This window comes from Piliocolobus tephrosceles, chromosome 19 (assembly GCF_002776525.5).
Source record: "Piliocolobus tephrosceles isolate RC106 chromosome 19, ASM277652v3, whole genome shotgun sequence".
Classification (NCBI taxonomy): Eukaryota; Metazoa; Chordata; class Mammalia; order Primates; family Cercopithecidae; genus Piliocolobus; species Piliocolobus tephrosceles.
This window is the reverse complement of record NC_045452.1, coordinates 28,346,602-28,366,009: the sequence shown is the minus strand read 5'-3', so window position 1 is coordinate 28,366,009 and position 19,408 is coordinate 28,346,602. Positions and strand designations below refer to the sequence as shown.

At 52.3% G+C, this 19,408-nt stretch overlaps 1 protein-coding gene across 1 annotated transcript in view; it reads left to right on the top strand.

The window, feature by feature from the left end:
- Positions 1 to 19,408, top strand: part of CELSR1 (cadherin EGF LAG seven-pass G-type receptor 1) — a 204,913-nt gene that overhangs the window by 68,167 nt on the left and 117,338 nt on the right. Inside the window, exon 2 of the mRNA XM_026447968.1 lies at positions 17,210 to 17,848. Within this exon, the coding sequence (XP_026303753.1) occupies positions 17,210 to 17,848 (639 nt within the window). The remainder of the gene's footprint in view (positions 1 to 17,209; positions 17,849 to 19,408) is intronic.

Genomic DNA, 19,408 nt, shown 5'->3' with positions numbered 1-19,408 from the left:
TTGCCCAGGCTGGAGTGCCATGGTGTGATCTCAGCTCACTGCAACCTCCACCTCCCAGTTTCAAGCTGTTCTTCTGCCTCAGCCTTCTGAGTAGTTGGGACTACAGGCATGCACCACCACGCCCAACTAATTTTTGTATTTTTAGTAGAGATGGGGTTTCACCATGTTGGTCAGGCTGGTCTCAAACTCCTGACTTCGTGATCCACCTGCCTCGGCCTCCCAAAGTGCTGGGATTACAGGCATGAGCCACTGGACCTGGCCGGAATTTTAGTCTTTGAAGCAAAGTTTATGAATGAAGAAATGAAGGATGGCCGTAAGTGTAAGGCATATGTCACTTGCCTCTGGACACTGGTTCTTTTATGTTTTAGTCCTAAAAAATGAAATGGAAAAAAGTGGTGCTAAATTGGGTCAGAGATATTACAGGAGAGTTTTAGAGCTTCTATTTCCTGGGCCAGTGCTTGTCCTGGCAGTAAGGATCTCCCCTGTAACAAGCCAGAGCCCTCCAAGGTACCGGACTCTTCTTACTACACAGGTACCAACAGGCTGGCAGGTTAGAGTTGGTGGAGTTTGAGGAGAGATATTTCCTCTTCGTTGCCAACATCCTGTTTACCAGGAGTGTCTCCACATCATTTTCCATAAGCTGTGAAACAAAATCCATGAGGTCATTCACTTAGAAGGAAAAAAAGTTTTCTGTGTCTTTGTTTTCCTGGTTTTGTGTAATTTATACAAGGTCATACAAGTGATTTTAAGATGTGGAATTGGGAGGGAGACTCGTTTGGATACGAACTTGGAAAGGTTCCCGCCGGGCGTGGTGGCTCACGCCTATAATCCAGCATTTTGGGAGGCCAAGATGGGCAAATCACGAGGTCAGGAGATGGAGACCATCCTGGCTAACACAGCGAAACCCTGTTTCTATTAAAAATATGAAAAGAAATTAGCCAGGTGTGGTGGCGGGCGCCTGTAGTCCCAGCTACTCGGGAGCCTGAGGCAGGAAAATGGTGTTAACTGGGAGGCGGAGCTTGCAGTGAGCCGAGATGGCACCACTGCACTCCAGCCTGGGCAACAGAGTGAGACTCCATCTCAAAAAAAAAAAAAAAAAGAAGTTTGAAAAGTTCCTTGTGGATCCCCATTTATTTCTGGTCATCAGGATGTGGATGTACGTTTCTTCAAATTATGACATCTGCATCTTTCAGCCTGGAGACCATGCAAAAACATGAGAGGCGATGACACACTAATTATGGGAAGCAGGATTACTGGCTGATGGGCCCTGAGGCTGTGTGTAGCAAAATGACAGGACAATCTTTGCAGTAACACTTTGCTCATGAAGAGAAGGGGGTTTTGATTGTGGTATATGCTAGTATATAGGAGTGAACAGTAAAAGAGGAGCATTTGGCTACTTGATTATAACAGAGTTATGAAGTACTGGATTTGGAAAAACCTGGTTTTTATAGAACAGATGGAATGAAGACCTAAACCTAGCATTGCCTACTTAGCCCTTTGAATTAACAGAGTCCAGTCAAGACAAACCCCTGGCAACAGGAAATTCAAGGGAGAAAAAGGAAGCAACTTGGGCTAGGATGAGCTGACTCCCTGAGAGCAAAGGAGAGGCAGCCCCCATTACCAAATGCCATTTCTGCCTGGGGCTTTCGTAGCTTGCAGTGTTCCTGCCCCAGCATAGCACCTTATTGTTTTGATAGCAACCTCATTGTATTTTCACCAGCTTATTACTTGAAATGATAAGACAACCTGTCCATTTGCTGCTTCCCGGCTGTGATGTATTTTCCTAGTGGTTTGGCTTTAAAAATAAATAAGATGTAATTTTCTACGCGCCCCCCCCCCCCAAAAAAAGTCCACATAACCACAGAAAGTCTCAGCTCACTATCCGTGGCCCCTGGAACCCGGCATCTCCTGCCCAGTTGTGGTCTCTGGCTCCGTGATGACCTCGCGGGGGACATGGCTGCAGTGCCGGTTCAGCCACCATGGGAAGCTTTTTCCCAAAGGCGAGGCGTCTGCTTGAGGCACACGTGGAGTGGCAGGGGCCAGGGCAGGGTCCAGACAGTTTTCGCCTGGCAGCCACTGCAGCCTTTCTGCACAGGAGGGCCTTTGGGCTCGGGGTTAGGAGCGGCTTGACGCCAAAAAAACAAAAAAAACCAAAACAGGCTTGTTGGTCACTCGGCATCTCCCCACGGGAGTTCCTGACACTCCCCAACAAGGGGTTTCTTGTGGTCAGACGTTTGGATTCCTGTTCAGCAAACAAATGCCTTCAGATTGTTCTGTGAGGACTTGAACCAAAGCAGAGACAACGGAAGGTCCCTAATAAACTCCGGGTGTTTGATCCCTGTCCCTAGAGATGAGTCAGCATTTCAGAGGCACTGTTGACAAGCATGGGGGTCGGTACAGACCTGAGTCCAGCAGGTCATGTTGGAGAGAGAGAAGCTCCCAGGATTCAGCAAAATTCTGGGAGCATCTGTCAGCAGATGCTGCACCAGCCGCAGGTGTGAGCGTGCGGGAGTCCGGGCAACGAGAGGAGGAAGATGGAGACAATGGCACAGGGACACGCAGAGGGAGGTTGAGGGTCACCTGCTGCTCTGGCCACTGAGGTGGCTGGATGAGGAGTGTAGCTGGGTGCTGGATGGCACTTTTAGACCTGGAGCCTGGAATGTTCCAGACTGGCCCTGGTCATTCCTGACTCCCTGGGCCTGCAGTGAGCAGTGGCTGAAAAACCAGAGCTCTGAGCAGGACCTGCTGCAGGGCTGGGTTGGGCTGGTTGCTGTGTTTGCTAAAACATCTCATCTTCAGCTGGGCGCAGTGGCTCACACCTATAATCCCAGCGCTTTGCGAGGCTGAGGTGGGCAGATCACAAGGTCAGGAGTTCAAGACCAGCCTGGCTCTACTAAAAATACAAAACAAAACAACAACAACAAAAAAATTAGCTGGGCATGGTGGCGTGCACCTGTAATCCCAGTTACTAGGGAGGCTAAGGCAGGAGAATCGCTTGAACCTGGGAGGCGGAGGTTGCAGTGAGCCGAGATTGTGCCACGGCACTCCAGCCTGGGTTACAGTGCGAGACTCCATCTCAAAAAAAAAAAAAAAAGTTCTCATCTTTATTGGCCACAGCTCTCTTCGGCTGGCAGTGGCTCGTGGACACATCGGGCCTGGGAACATATGGTTGTCCCCTGGCAGGTGCTCAGGGCCACGTTGTCATGCTGGAAGGTGTCATTCGGCTCAGAACCAGGCGCCCACTTGTTCTTTTAAATTTGCTTTGTCGTTTAATCTTTGCCTTGGGGAACTTGGCCTGTTTTTCCAGGACAGGGGCAGAGAGGTGGCTTTCTGGTTCTGGCAGGGAAGAGCGAGGCTGGAATGGCTCCCTGTTGGTCTAGCCCGTGTCGCTCGCGGGGCCCAGCTGGCAGGGGAATGCCCCAGACGGCACTGTTGGGAGGCACAAAGGCCCGAGTGGTCTGGCATAGCCGGGTGCTGAGCCAAAGAGCCTTGAGCTCCGTGCTTCCTGGGCTCCTGGTACCTGCTGAGAGTCTTAGGCCGGAAGGGGTCCAGAGGTTTGGATCATCATTTCTGAGGGCTGGGTTGTCAGCTGGTGCGCTGCTGCCCTGGCAGACATTGTCTGGAGACGTGTGTGGTCGTCACAGCCTGGGGTGGGGGTGCTGCTGACATCCAGTGGGTGGAGGCCAGGGATGCTGCCCAGCATCCTCCCGGTGGCTGGCACCCTACAGAGAGTTATCCAGCCCCCACAGGAGTCAGCAGTGCTGCCATGGGGAACCTGCCCTGTAAGCTGAAGCCCGGGGTTCCTCCTTTTCTTCTTATCTTAAAGCAGGCTTGGCCAGGCACCGTGGCTCGGGCCGTAATCCCAGTACCTTGGGAGGTAGAGGCAGGTGGATCATGAGGCCAGGAGATCAAGACCATCCTGTCCAACATGGTGAAACCCCATCTCTACTCTAAAATACAAAAAATTAGCCTGGTGTGGTGGCACACACCTGTAGCTCCAGCTACTTGGGAGGCTGAGGCAGGGGAATCGTTTGAACTTGGGAAGTGGAGGTTGCAGTGAGCTGATTGCGCCACGACACTCCAGCCTGGTGACAGAGCAAGACTCCATCTCAAAAAAAAAAAAGCCAAAAAAACAAAAAAACCAAAACAGGCTTGTTGGTCACTCAGCATCTCCCCACGGGAGTTCCCAGCACTCCCCAACAAGGGGTTTCTTGTGGTCAGACGTTTGGATTCCTGTTCAGCAAACAAATGCCTTCAGATTGTTCTGTGAGGACTTGAACCAAAGCAGAGACAACGGAAGGTCCCTGATAAACTCCGGGTGTTTGATCCCTGTCGAAGTCCTGGCTGGTGCCTTCAATGTGGCGCGTGGGCCTCTGTGGGCTTCTCCCATGATATTTAGCTCATGGTGTAAATGGATGGTGACTTTGGCTCTACCCAAGCCATACTGAGCATCTTTAAGGTGGGCTAGTTTGGTGTCTCCAGGGTCGGAAAGTGGCTTCCTACTCTTAGGAGGAGAAGCGGTTCCGTGTCTTAGAACGTCTGTTCATTTCTGACTTCATTGACAGCTTGGTTTGAAGGAAATTGTTCTTGAAATACCCTTTAGAATTGCTTTCTCCTTTTGGGCAATCTCACGCCAAAATGAGACAAAGTTTTACTGGGAATCAATTCTTAACTCTTTTTTCCTTTTAAAAAAATTGAGGTGAAATTCACATAAGATAAAATTAACCACTTTATTTATTTATTTATTTATTTATTTATTTATTTATTTATTTAGAGACGGTGTCTCGCCCTGTCACCCAGGCTGGAGTGCAGTGGCGCGATCTTGGCTCACTGCAAGCTCTGCCTCCCGGGTTCGCGCCATTCTCCTGCCTCAGCCTCCTGAGTAGCTGGGACTACAGGCACCTGCCACCATGCACGGCTCATTTTTTGTATTTTTAGTAGAGACGGGGTTTCACCGTGTTAGCCAGGATGGTCTCAATATCCTGACCTCATGATCTGCCAGCCTCGGCCTCCCAAAGTGCTGAGATTCCAGGCATGAGCCACCGCCCTAGCCAAAATTAACCAGTTTAAAATGAACACTTCAGTGGCATTTATTACATTCATGATGTTGTGCAACCTCTCCCTCTGTGCAGTTCTAGAACATTCTCATCACTTGAGAAAGCCCCATACCCAGTAAGCTTAATCACTTCCGGTCCATCTTGCCCCTTGCTCTTGGCAACCAGCATGGCTTCTGCCTCTGTGGATTTCTTATCAATGAAACCATGATTATGTGGCCTTTTGTGTCTGGCTTCTTTCACTTGGCAAAAGGTGTGTGAGTTTCACACACGTTGTAGCCTGGTCAGTACTTCCTCTCTTTTTCTTTTTTTGAGATGGATCTTACTCTGCTGCTGAGGCTGGAGTGAAGTGGCACCATCTCAGTTTACTGCAACCTCTGCCTCCCGGGTTCAAGCGATTCTCCCACCCCAGCCTCCTGAGTAGCTGGGGCCACAGGTGTGCACCACCATGTCCGGCTAATTTTTTGTGTTTTGGTAGAGATGGGGTTTCACCATGTTGCCCAGGCTGGTCTCGAACTCCTGAGCTCAGCAGTCAGCCCACCTTGGTCTCTCAAAGTGCTGGGATTGCAGGCATAAGCCATCACACCCAGCCTGCTTCCTCTTTATGGCTGAATGGTATTCCATTGTATGATTAGAAGATACCGGGTTTGTCCATTCATACATTGGTGGATGTTTGGGTTTCCACTTTGGGTTATTGTGAATCATGCTGTGGCGAGCATTTGTGTATAAGTCGTGTGGATGTATGTCTTCAATGTTTTTGAATTGCACCTGGGGATAGAATTCTGGGTAATGTGTTAATTCTATGTTGAACTTTCTGAGGAAGCAGTCTTTAACTCTTAAATGAAAGTTCTGCCTCCTGACAAGAATGCACTTGCTCAGCGTCTCAGCCCACAACTTCTTTAGGCTGGGGTTGGGCTGGCCATGTTGGTGTGTGAACACACCTTCCTGGGGCACAGTGGGGCCTGTTATGATTTCAGGCTTCCAGAAGGTTCCATCAAGCAGAGACATGATGAGCTGCGTTGGAATAACATGGAACAACTTAATAGTATTAAGTCCTGAATTAGATTCTAACTTCTGCCTTGGGATATGAGCTTTATTTTATACATGAAATCAGGAGAGAACATTTCTTAATCAGTGTTATCGAGGATTATGTGATTTTACCATAAATAATAAATGTGGGAGTGACATTGAGAAGCAGGTTTTAGGTATCTTCGTAGCTTCATTTATCCTCCTTTCTTTCCCCCCATTCATTTATTTATTTTTAATTGCAATAAACCTTATAAAACAACCATCTTGGCCGTGTTTAAGTGTGCAGTTTAGTGGCATTAAGTGTATTCACATTGTTGCGCAGCCATCACCACCATCCACCTCCAGAACTTCCTCATCTTCCCAAACTAGACTCTGTCCCCATTCAACACCACCTCCCCATGGCCCTCCCCTAGTCCCTGGCTCCCACCATCCTACTTTCTGTCTCTGTGGATTTGACTATTCTCGGAACCTCTCATAAGTGGAAGCAGACAGTATTTGTCCTTTTGTGACCGGCCTCTTTCACTCAGTGTGATGTCTTCAAGGCTCATCTGTGTTGTAGCATGTGTCAGGGTGTCCGTCCTTTTGAAGGCCTCCTTATTTCTTGTGCTACCTGAAGTTGGGTGTTTTTAGTAATAATAATGTGTAATGTTTATCCTGACTCATCTAATGCTGATGGTCTGGGCATGTGGTTCTTTCGTGCTGTCCTCCATATCTTGTGACAGAATAATTCTTGTCATTTCTAGGATTTTATAATTTAGGAGACGAGGAAGGATATTAAATGAAAAAAATGTGCCTTGGAAACAGAATAATGCGACAAGATAAAATGGTGTATGTATTTGAATGATTGCGTATTTGAAGCTCTAGAAGCTTTTCAGAGCTTTTAACATGCTCCTAATTTGCCCATTGATGGTCTTCCCAGGGCCTGCCTGTGCGTTTCCATTTGGTCTGTGCTTGGCCATGGGAGAAGCGGTTTGCTGTTCTCAGCAGATCCCAGCAGCCTCCCCAACAAGTTAAGTGACTTGCCTGGGACTTGCAGCTTGGGTTCAGGGTGGATGACAGAGTGAGACTCTGTCTAAAAAAAAAAGAAGTAGAAAATAGAATAATGATCACCGTAGTCCAGGGAGGTGAGGAGGAAGAGGGTGTTGGGGAGAGATTGGTCAAAGAGTACAAAATTACAGTAGGATGGCAGGAATAAGTCCTGTTGCTCTATTGTACAGTAGGATAACTATGGTTAATAGTATTATATTGTATATTTCAAAATAGCTAGAGGAAAGGATTTTGAACATTCTCACCACAAAGAAATGAGAAATGTACAATTAATGGATATATTAAATACACTTATTTGAGTTTTACACAATGTCTAGGGGTCAGGACCAGGCACTGGGACCAGACACTGGGGCAGGGTCAGGGTGGGTGCTGGCTGCCGGGGGTGCTTGTCTGAGGCTAAGACTAGGTGGGACCAACAGGGGAGGACGTGTGAGGACCCACCTGCAGCAACCCGAGGGGATGGCAGTGGTGGGGTTACAGGGTGCGGGCTTGGATTCCAAAGAGGAGAAACCAAGGAAACCAAGGTGTGGGCTTCCTTGGGGTGTGAGAAGGGCTCCTCCTTCTCCATTGTCTAGCCAATGGCACAGATGGGGACAAGGAGGAATAGGAGGCTGGCTCTGCCCTCCCCACCCCTAACCCCGGGCAGAGCTGCACCCTTTACCTTGACTGCAAGGCCAACACAGGACTTTGTTCCCGAGGCATCGTGAGCAGCACCTGGGCTTTTCTACGGTCCAGCTTGCTGGAGACGCTCGTGCTGAGATGAGACTCTGCTCTCCTGAGTCCGAGGCTCACTCCTTCTCTCATGGCTTGACATCCTGACATGCACTGTGCACCCAACCCTGAAAGCACGTGTCCCCTTGTTCCTGTGAAGTGAACCTGCATTCGTGAGACACAGGTCCTAGGTTGTTGCCCAGAAAGGAGAAAAGCCAGACGCCCTCAGGTAGCAGGATCAACACATCGCACCTGTTGTCTGGCCCCAGTCTGGCCTCTAAAACAAAACAGAACAAACCCAGAAGAGGGAGAGATGTACACAGCCACTTCAGAGTTCCCTGGCTTTGAATGGGAGCCACCAGGAGCCACCAAGCAGGGCCCTCCCTGCCTGCCGTGAAGGCCTCGGGAAGGACAGGCACGTACCCTGTGTCTCTTACCGGCTGGACAGCAAGCGACGCCCTGTGGATGTGACCACAGCCAGCCACGGGGGATGACTCTGGACCCTGAGGGCATCATGAGCTGCCCCAACCAGGCCTCGAGGGGCACTGGTGATGGGAGAGTGGAGGAGCCCCCCAGGCTGTGGTGCACGGGGTGGTGACAGAGACTCACAGTGAGCCAGTGGGCCCCTGCTTCCCTCCCGGCCCTGGCTGCCTCTCCAGCTGCCTGTGGCTGCATCTCACAGGCTCATCCCCAAGGCCCCAGATGTTTCAGAAACTGGCCTTTCCTCCTCCGTACCCTCCCATGCCAGGACTAGGGTCCTCTTGGACCATCCCCTCTGTCATCCCATCCACCATCGGTGGGGACTTGGCCTCAGGTTATTCTGGGCCCTGCCGCTCAGCCCGAGTCACCTTACTAGGCACATTCAGCTTCTTTGTGCCTTGGTGTCCTCACCTGTCAAGGAGGCAGTGATGGTTCCTCGTGGTGCGTGGGTCCTGTCCACGCCTCTGTGGACATTTCCCCTTCAACCACCCCCACCGCCCTGCACCAAGAGCCCACGAAGCTGGCAGCAATCGGAGGTCCACCCACCCCCTGCCTCCATGCCCACGTCTCCCTGCTACTCTGCATTCCTGGGGTCGATTTATGTCCCCCCAAAATTCACATCCACCTGGAACCTCAGAGTGGGATGTTATTTGGAAATAGGCTCTTTGCAGCTGTAATTGAGGTGCTGACCTGAGGCCGTACTGGCTTCCGGTGCGGTGAACAGAAGACAGAGGCGTGATGACACAGGGAGAGCCATAGCCACTTGACGCAGAGGCAAAGGCCAGACGGTTGCGTCTGGGAGCCAAGTAATGTCAAGGACTGCTGGACCCCAAGCCCCCAGGGAAAGGGGCCCAGAGCAGACCCTCCCCTGAGCCTCCAGGAGGAACCAGCCCTGCCAACACCTGAATTTCAGATCCCTGGCCTCCAAAACGGAGAGAGTGAATGTCTGGTATTGGTGGCGCAGTAGTGGGCCTTTGCCCCCTCGGCCCCGGGAACTGACTCCCCCGCTCCCCACGCCTTGCCGGCCTTGCTGCTTTTCATGCATTGTGCTCCCAGGAGGACTGTTCCCTCCACTTGGTGTGGCAAACTCCATTCTTCCTAGGAAACCCACTCCTCTGTCCCCTGGGGCTGTCCAGCATCGGCTGCGCTGCTCTTCACCCACAGCCGCCGATCACCTGCCGCCGAGTCTCAGAACTGTGGACTGCCCGCTGCCCCCTGAGGGCTGCCTGCTCCTTGAAGGCCATGATATGACCTCTGCCCCTACTGCCCCACAGCACGAGCCCACCATGGGGAACACGATCGCGGATGACCATTATCCGACTGCAAAGTCTTTCATGAAAGTCAGGGGGACGGGACAGGTCCCCACCTCCATGAAGACCCAGAAAGTTCCTTCCCACGACGTGGTTCAGGTTTGTGCAGCACCTGCTGAGGAGGGCCCTGCAGCCTCGCGCTCTGCCATCTGCTCTGTCTCCTTCCCACATCTCAGCCACAATGAGGTGACTCACCCTTCCCGGGAAAGCAGGGGATGGTACCTGATCGCTTTTGAGGTGCCGCGGAGCCGCTCCAGGCCTGGGAGGAATGCCCGGAGCACGGGCAGAGGGAGTGCTGGGTGGGCTCTGTGCCTGCCAAAATCAAGCAGACCCCAAACTGTGAACCTGACCTGTACTCACGCACAGAAATAAAACCGTGGGGGACAGTGTGAGGCTGAAAGTCATCATCACCTAAAGGCCACAGACCGTAGTCCCTGAAAACTGTACAGGTCCCAGACCCAGGGAAGGCTAGAAGCCCTCACGGTGCAGGAGAGCTGTGTGGTGTGGGGTCCTGGGACAGGAGAGGACAGTGGGTGGAAACAAGGGAAATCTGCAGAAGGAACGGGCTTCAGTTAATAACATGTCAGTACCGGCTCATTCCTTATGACAAGTGCTGAGGCCAGGTGCAGCGGCTCACACCCGTGAATCCCAGCACTTTGGGAGGCTGAGGTGGGAGGATCGCTTGAGGCCAGGAGTGCGAGACCAGCCTGGGCAGCATCGCAAGGCCTCACCTCTAGATAAAACAAAAACAGAAAACCCAGCCAGGCATGGTGGCATGCTCCTATAGTCCTAGCTTCTCAGGAGGCTGAGGCAGGAGGACCACTTGAGCCCAGGAGCTCAAGGCTCAAGGCTGCAATAACCACACCCCTGCATTCCAGCCTGGGCAACAGAATGAGACTCTGTCTCCAAACAAACAAGCAAAACCCCCCAAACCTACTGTGCTAATGTAATCACGTAACTAATAGGGGCCTGGGTATGGGATCTCTGGGATCGTTCTGTATTAGTAATTTATTTATTTATTTATTTATTTATTTATTTATTTATTTATATTTTTTTGAGACAGAGTCTCGCTCTGTCGCCCAGGCTGGAGTTCAGTGGCCGGATCTCAGCTCACTGCAAGCTCCGCCTCCCGGGTTCACGCCATTCTCCTGCCTCAGCCTCCCGAGTAGCTGGGACTACAGGCGCCCGCCACCTCGCCCGGCTAGTCTTTTTTGTATTTTTAGTAGAGACGGGGTTTCACCATGTTAGCCAGGATGGTCTCGATCTCCTGACCTCGTGATCCGCCCGTCTCGGCCTCCCAAAGTGCTGGGATTACAGGCTTGAGCCACCGCGCCCGGCCAGTAATTTTTTTATAAATCTAAAACTGTTTCAAAATTAGGTTTAAAAAAAAAAATCAGCAACGCAGACAGAACTACTGTCAACAGTGCCGATAGCTCTCTGGGCTCACGTAGAAACAGTTTTTGTTTTGTTTTGTTTTGTGTGAAAGAGTAACTCCTTCCTTTTCTATTTTTATTTTTATTTTTTGAGATGGACTCTCACTCTGTCACCCAGGCTGCAGTGGTGCCATCTTGACTCACTGCAGCCTCCGACTCCCAGGGTCAAGTGATTCCCCTGCCTCAGTCTCCCAAGTAGCTGGGATTACAGATGTGTACCACAATGCCCCACTACTTTTTGTATTTTTAGTAGAGACGGGGTTTCACCATGTTGGCCAGGCTGGTCTCAAACTCCTGACCTCTGGTGATCCACGCACCTCGGCCTCCCAAAGTGCTGGGATTACAGATGTGAGCCACTGCGCCTGGCCTGTTTCTTGTAACCTAACATCATGTTGTCTTGATCCATCTCTGCCAAAAACGGAGGTTTGTGCTACTGTGTGGTTTAGCTGCATCATATTCCATTGTGGGGATAGGCTGTGCTTGGCTCAGCATTCCCATATTGGTGGCGTTTAGATGTGTGTGTCTGAAGGCTTAAGCTGCAGGTGGTTCAAAATCCAACCCAGACTACTTAAGTAAAAAGCAAATTCACTGTGGCCGGGTAACCTGGGCAGGGCCATGGTCTCGAAGGAAATTGATGTTAGGATTAATATTAAGGCACTCCTCGTGTTCTCTAGCACACTTCACGGTCGTTAATATTTAATGCTATTTTCTGTCTGTTACGTCATTGTTTTGTGCCTGAGTGAAGATAGATGTCCCTAGAATATGGATCCTTGTTCCGGGGTGTTTCTCTGTGCTGTGCCTTCCTGGGCTGCCCCCAGGAAGGCCCCAGTGCTGCAGCCTCCACCCAACGTGTGGGGGTCAGACTAGCTCAGGGCACCCCAAGAAGGCCTGGGCTTTTAGCTTAAAATCAGTACAGCCTTTATACGTTGGTCCAGAACAAACACATCCATGTGTGGTTTAAGATAAAAGCATGTTTCATAACAACTGCCACGAGGAAGTAAACAGTACCCTATCTGTATTATTGTAATGGACATTAAAAAAAAAAAAAAAGTCAAACAGGCACAAAAAAAATAGCTTACGTGAAAACATGGAGTCTCATTATGCTGTTTGTGTAAATGTTGATGTTGGAGTTAAAGCGACACCATGCTTCTCTGGCCCCTTTGCCTCTCTCTCCCTGCTCCTCCCTCCTTCCCTTTTTTCTACAAACGTTTATCCAGTGGCTCTGAGTGCCAGGAGCTGTTCTAAAGGTGACGAGTGCAGCAGGAACAAGACCTATAGGCTCTGGGTCCTCAGGGACTCATGGGGAAAGAAACAGATGTAAACAAATAAAAAAATCAGAGCCCTAGGCCGGGTGCGGTGGCCCACGCCTATAATCCCAGCACTTTGGGAGGCCGAAGTGCGTGGATCACTTGAGGTCAGGAGTTCGAGACCAGCCTGGCCAACATGGTGAAACCTCGTCTCTACTAAAAATACAAAAATTAGCTGGGCGTGGTGGCGTATGTCCGTAATCCCAGTTACTTGGGAGACTGAGGCAGGAGAATCACTTGAACTCGGGAGGCAGAGGTTGCGGGGAGCTGAGATCATGTCATTGCACTGCAGCCTGGGCAACAGAGTGAGACTCCATCTCAAAACAAACAAACAAACAGAGAGAGCCCTGGCACTCCTGTGCAAGAACTGAAGTTGGGATGTGGCAGATGGGAGTGAGGGGTCGGCATGGAGGATCCTCCAGTGAGGGACCCGGGGTGAAGCTAGTGTCTGAGAAGGTGGGCAGTGCTCCAGCAAGGGGACGTCCAAAGGCCCCAGGGCAGGAAAAGCTGTCACAGAATGACAGGGACAGATCACGTAGACCACAGGACAGAGGGGTGTGGATTTTATGCTGGGTGCCGTTAGGGGCCACAAGGGAGCAGGGCGATGAGGTCAATATTTTAGGAAGACCACTCTGGCTGCCACATGAGGATGATGGTGGAGGGAAACTGCGGCTGGCAGACCCCAGGGGTGTTCAGCATGTGGCCAAGCAATGCCTATTTTTAAGATTTTTCTTTTTTGGGGGGAGACAGAGCCTTGCTCTGTCCCCCAGGCTGGAGTGCAGCGGCGCAATCTCAGCTCACTGCAACCTCCGCCTCCCAGGTTCAAGCGATTCTCATGCCTCAGCCTCCCAAGTAGCTAAGATTACAGGGGCGCACCACCACGTCCAGCCAATTTTTGTATTTTTAGTAGAGACAGGGTTTCGCCACATTACCCAGGCTGGTCTCGAGCTCCTGACCTCGTGATCCACCCGCCTCAGCCTCCCAAAGTGTTATGATTAGAGGCGTGAGCCACTGCGCCTGGCCGGGCCACATTTTTTTTATCCATTAATCTGTGGGTGGACATGGGTCACTTCCGTGTTTTAGCTGTTGTAATAGCGCTGCTGTGAACAAAGGTGTGGTTGACTCATCTTTTTATTTTGTTACAAAAGGATTGCATTCGTAGCAACCCAAATAGTACACGCTAATTGTAAGACATCTCCATAACAAAATGAGCAGTGAAGTAGGAAGGCCGTTTTCTCTCTGCCACCCCATCCCTTGTATGTCCTTTGTAGGAGTCGCTGCAGCATCCTTCCAGAGTTTTCTATACATATATAACATGTTCGTGCATAAGTAAAGCAGCCCCTCACAAAATGGGATCACGCGGTGCGTGTCCCTTTCATTTTATTTGCACATATTTTAGACACACTGATGTTGATGACAGCGTAATAGTCCATCGTGTGGCCCCTCTCGCTGGGTTATACGTTTCCCAGCTGATAGGTGTTTAGGTGGTTTCTTTGTCTTTGGTGTGTGTGTTTCGGCTTCCAGAAGGAATGACTGCTTAAGCTTAGGGTCGCCGAATGTTTACAATTTATTTTTGGCAAAGGAATATATAAACGGGATGTAGCAAATTAAAAGTTATTTATGAGCATTGCATAGGGCAAAACTATATTAACTTAGGTTAACATTGTATAACATTGTTTAGCATGTTAATTAATTAATTAATTAATTATTTTGAGACAGAGTCTTGATCTCTCGCCCGGGCTGGAGTGCAGTGGCCGGATCTCAGCTCACTGCAAGCTCCGCCTCCCGGGTTTACGCCATTCTCCTGCCTCAGCCTCCCGAGTAGCTGGGACTACAGGCGCCCACCACCTCGCCCGGCTAGTTTTTTGTATTTTTTTTAGTAGAGACGGGGTTTCACCGTGTTAGCCAGGATGGTCCCGATCTCCTGACCTCGTGATCCGCCCGTCTCGGCCTCCCAAAGTGCTGGGATTACAGGCTTGAGCCACCGCGCCCGGCCACATGTTAATTTATTTTAATTGAATTATATTAATATATGTCAGTCTGCTAGGGCTACCATTTAAAAATACCACAGATTGGGTGGCTTAAACAACGAACATTTGTTTTCTTACAGTTCTTGAGGCTGCAAGTCCAGAATCAGGAAGGCAGCGCGGCCGGGTTCCCGTGGGCTTTGTTCTCCTGGCTGGTAGACAGTGCCTTCTTGCTGCGTCCTGATGTGAAGGAGAGGAGAGAGCTCTCAGCTGTCTCTTCCTGTGAGGATGCAAATCCCCTCGTGGGGCCCCACCCTCGTAACCTCATCATTAACCCTCATTACCTCCCAGAGGCCTCATCTCCAAAACCCCTCACCTTGGGTTAGAATTTTGAGGAGACACAGTTTGGTTACCAGCAACACATTAGTATCGTATATGCTGGGGAGTGAGGTTTAATGTTTTAAGTTGATGAGTGGTTTAAGTTGATGAGCGGTTGGTCTATGAGTGGACTGTATTGGTTTTGGTCGTCTGGTGCTGTGTAACAAAGCGTCTCAAACCTATGGCCTCCAACTCCAGGCGTATTACCTACTCACAGTGTGGCCAGGCTCACTGAGGGGCTGGTGCTCTGTGGTGTCCGGGCCCTCCCTGGGGTGGCTCAAGCCTCAGCAGCCCGGCAGGTCACATCTGGGGTCTGGGGCTTCCGTTGGCCGGGGCCCTGGACGGGAGTGCTGCCTTCTCCGTGACGTGCCCTCTCTAGTGTGGGGTGTGGGCACCAGGAGGAAAGAGGCAGAACCTTCCAGCCCTCTTGGGGCCTGGGCCAGGAACTGGAGGATGTGTTTCCTGCCACATCCTGTGGGACCCAGCCGTCTCAGGGCCACCCTGCTCCAGGGCAGAGGAGTGGAGGCCCCCTTCGGAGCAGGAGCACCTGGGCTTAGGGAGGGAAGGAACGCACTGTCAGGCCGTCTCCCACCATGTCCTTTGCCTCAGACCTTTTTGCCTTGTTGTTGTTTTTCCCCACTCCTTACAGCCACCGGTCCTCTGCCTCTGGGCTCTGCGGACACCCTCTGCGCTGCTCCTTCCCACTCGGAGGTGCTCTGTGGCAGTTGCCAACACAACTGTGTAGCCTCGAAGGGCTCTGGGTTTATGCCAGAGCCAGGGGCAACCTCCCCACACCAAGGTTGTACAAATATTAATGTCATGGTCTGAGGGCCACCTGGCAGAGCAACAGCACCCAGGGCACGGCTCGGGTGTCGTTACTGGGATGGGAGCTGGGCACCCCCAGCCGGGTGTCATTACTGGGGTGGGAGCTGGGCACCCCCAGCCAGGTGTCGTTACTGGGATGGGAGCTGGGCACCCCCAGCCGGGCCCACGTTCCTGGGTGTGAAATTTGGCTTCTGCCTCTGTTTTCCTCACCTGTGAACTGGGGGTGATGCTGGTTCTGTTATAATCTCTTGGGATCTTGGGTCCATTGCACCTGGACGCATCTGTGGCTTCTGGAGTGGTTGCATTTCTTCGTTGTTTAGACAAATTACATGACTCTAAGTCCCTCTCATATGTGACTGGTGGCTCCTGGTGCTGGGAAAGTGCCAGGTGCGGAGCCACCTGCTGCTCTCGTTCTGTTACCTCTCGGGCTCCCCGCGTGCCGCTGTGCTTGTCGGGCACGTTGCTGGGCTCGGGGTGACAAGGAGGCCTCTGGGCCTCATCACCCTCCAAAGGCCCAGACACTTCCTCACAGTCCCCAGAATGAGAGGGCGGAGGGCCTGGCCCTCTCTGGCTCCCTGCCCGGCTCCTGTCCTCCTGACTGGGGCAGTTACTGAGGCCCAGGACTCTAAGGGGTGACAGGGGCCCCACACTCCATAGAAACCAGGGTGGGAGCTCTGGTGGGGGCCACAGGCAGGGGCCTCATGGGGTGGGGGCTCCTGGAACACAGAATCCGAGCCAGGCCTGGAGGACCTGGACTTGGCAGGCTATTCTGCAATTCCCACCCCACGTCTGAGCCCGGGCCTGGAGGTGGCAGGTGAAGGCCCCTGGGCATGGGCCGCTGCTCCGTCCCTGGGAGCCACTGGTACCCATGGCCCGCCCCTTGAATGTCTTGTACAATTATGGGCCTGGAACCGGTGATGCATGCGCCTTTGCAAACAAGGTGTTCCACCGTCTTGGCCTCAGACTCCTAAGTACCGCACTTGATGATGTGTTTACTGCTGGCTGAGAGGCCACTGCGTATCTTTGTAAAGCGGTGCTCCTCAGCACCTCCTGTGTGCTGGGCGTGTGGACTTGCCTGGGTGTAGCCGGGCTAAGTGGGACTCTCAGCACAGCATGTCGGTGAGGACATCCCCTGGGCAGGACCGGGGGGCTTGCCCGGCACGGCAGAGTTTGAGCTGAGCTGTGAGGACAGGAAGAACTGTTGGGAGGTTGGGCAGGGTAGGATCCCTGGAGGCCAGGGCAGGTGCAGAGGAGGTAAAAGGGGGCTTCAAGTCCCCATGTGGCTGGACCAAAGCGTGTGAGGAGTTTTGGGCAGTGAGGGGCTGAATCCCAGTGGTTGTCAGGGTGCCCTGCTGAGCGCTTTGGGGCCCTCTGAGGGCTTTGGAGCCAGAGAAATAGGTGATTGGGGCTGTGCTTTAGGAAGCCAGGGTGGGGGCCAGGGTGGTGATTGTGGGGGGTGGGGGCCAGGGTGCTGGAGGAGGGGGGGCCAGGGTGCCGGAGGAGGGAGGGTCAAGGTGGTGGTCGTGGGTGGAGAATGGGGAGTGGGGAGTGGGGATGCCCATGCTCTCTCCTTTGACAAGCATGCCTGAGGCGGCTCCTGGGATGGGGCCTGTAGGACCTGTGACTCCGGCAGCATCTGAATGACCCTGACTTTCCTTGTGTCTGCAGATGGCATCCACAGCGTCACGGCCTTCTGCACCCTGCGTGTCACCATCATCACGGACGACATGCTGACCAACAGCATCACTGTCCGCCTGGAGAACATGTCCCAGGAGAAGTTCCTGTCCCCGCTGCTGGCCCTCTTCGTGGAGGGGGTGGCCGCGGTGCTGTCCACCACCAAGGACGACGTCTTCGTCTTCAACGTTCAGAACGACACGGACGTCAGCTCCAACATCCTGAACGTGACCTTCTCGGCGCTGCTGCCTGGCGGCGTCCGCGGCCAGTTCTTCCCGTCGGAGGACCTGCAGGAGCAGATCTACCTGAACCGGACACTGCTGACCACCATCTCCACGCAGCGCGTGCTGCCCTTCGACGACAACATCTGCCTGCGTGAGCCCTGCGAGAACTACATGAAGTGCGTGTCCGTGCTGCGCTTCGACAGCTCGGCGCCCTTCCTCAGCTCCACCACCGTGCTCTTCCGGCCCATCCACCCCGTCAACGGCCTGCGCTGCCGCTGCCCGCCCGGCTTCACCGGCGACTACTGCGAGACGGAGATCGACCTCTGCTACTCCAACCCGTGTGGCGCCAACGGCCGCTGCCGCAGCCGCGAGGGCGGCTACACCTGCGAGTGCTTCCAGGACTTCACTGGTAGGTGCCTGGGGCCTGCAGGTGGCTGGGCTCACCCTGGCTTTGTGCACGCATCCCCAGTTCGCATGGCCGAGGGTTTCGGGTGGTTTCCTCTGTTTACTTCCGTCCAGGGAAAACAGTTGGAGAACGGGCGCTGGGCCCAGGTGTGGGCTCCACGAACTTTGAGATGATCTCAGTAACAGTACTTTTTTTTTTTTTCTTTTTTTGAGATGGAGTCCCACTCAGTCGCCCAGGCCGGAGTGCAGTGGCACAGTCTTGGCTCACTGCGACCTCCGCCTGCCGGGTTCAAGCGATTCCCCTGCCTCAGCCCTGCAAGTAGCTGGGATTACAGGCACGTGACACCACGCTCGGCTAATTTGTGTATTTTTAGTAGAGACGGGGGTTTCACCGCATGGGTCAGGCTGGTCTTGAACTCCTGATCTCATGTGTTCCACCCGCCTCGGCCTCCCAAAGTGCTGGGATTACAAGCGTGAGCCCCCGCACCCGGTCAGCAATGGCACTTTCTTAGCCAGCTCGGGGCTTCCCTGACCGTAGCCCACGGCTTACCTCCCCTGCTCGACTTAACTGCGTGCTTTAGGAGAACAGTAGGACAAGGCTGAGATACACTTAAAAGGAAACCTAAACGCACGAAGTGACATGAGTTGCTTTTAAGTGGCTCTCAGGTTAAAGTACTTTATTCCAGATTGCGGGCTTAATTGGTTAGCGTAAAACAGCGGAACCGGGTGGAAAGTGTTGAGCCATTAATCATTTGGGTCTTGAAATCCCGTTGTTTCATGCTCCCTGTCACCGTAGAAATTTCGTGACTCATTCCCCCGCTTCTGAAGACGTTCTTTCCTTGATACGTCCTGACTCATCACCAAGATGAATTACTCCAAATGTAGCCAACGGTGTTTTTTAAAAATAAAGAGCCACCCCGAGAGGTACAAAAACACACGTTCTCTGCATCTCAGCCACAAATCTTGCTTTGGTCTTTGATCGTCTGTTCTATAAAATGATGCCTCATTTGAAAAATGAGTTTACAATGGTCCCAGTGGTGAATAGTCTCTTTTTTTTTCTGAAAGCTCTCTGGGATTAGGCGGCATTTGGTTCATACCGGAGATAACGTTGAGACTCTTCCATCTACTGAGTCCTGGATTAATCTGTTTAACATAAACACCTGAGCAATCGTTAGCTGCTCGTTAGCAGCACATAGCACAAGTTTATCGAGCTTATAACAAGGGTTTGAGGTATTAGCAGGTATTTATCAGGCAGGAAGAGCGCAGGGGAGCAGAGAAAGAGGAAGGATGGCTTCCAAGGTTCTCTGCATCAGAAGTGGAGGGAAAACCACCAGCGTGGGTGTTGGCAGCCTGATGCAACGGGGCTCCCGGCTCTGACCTCTTGCACCCCAGGTTGGTGGCCCTCTGGTCATACGGCGGGTGGAAGGAAGGCACTGTGGTCACCTGCCCCGTGGTGTTCCCACGCCTGCTAGTCTGTGGCTGTGTGTTGGTGCCGTCTGCATCTGGGGCTCTCGCCCCGCTGTCTCTCACTGAGTGCTAATCCTAGATTCCTGGCTATACCGGG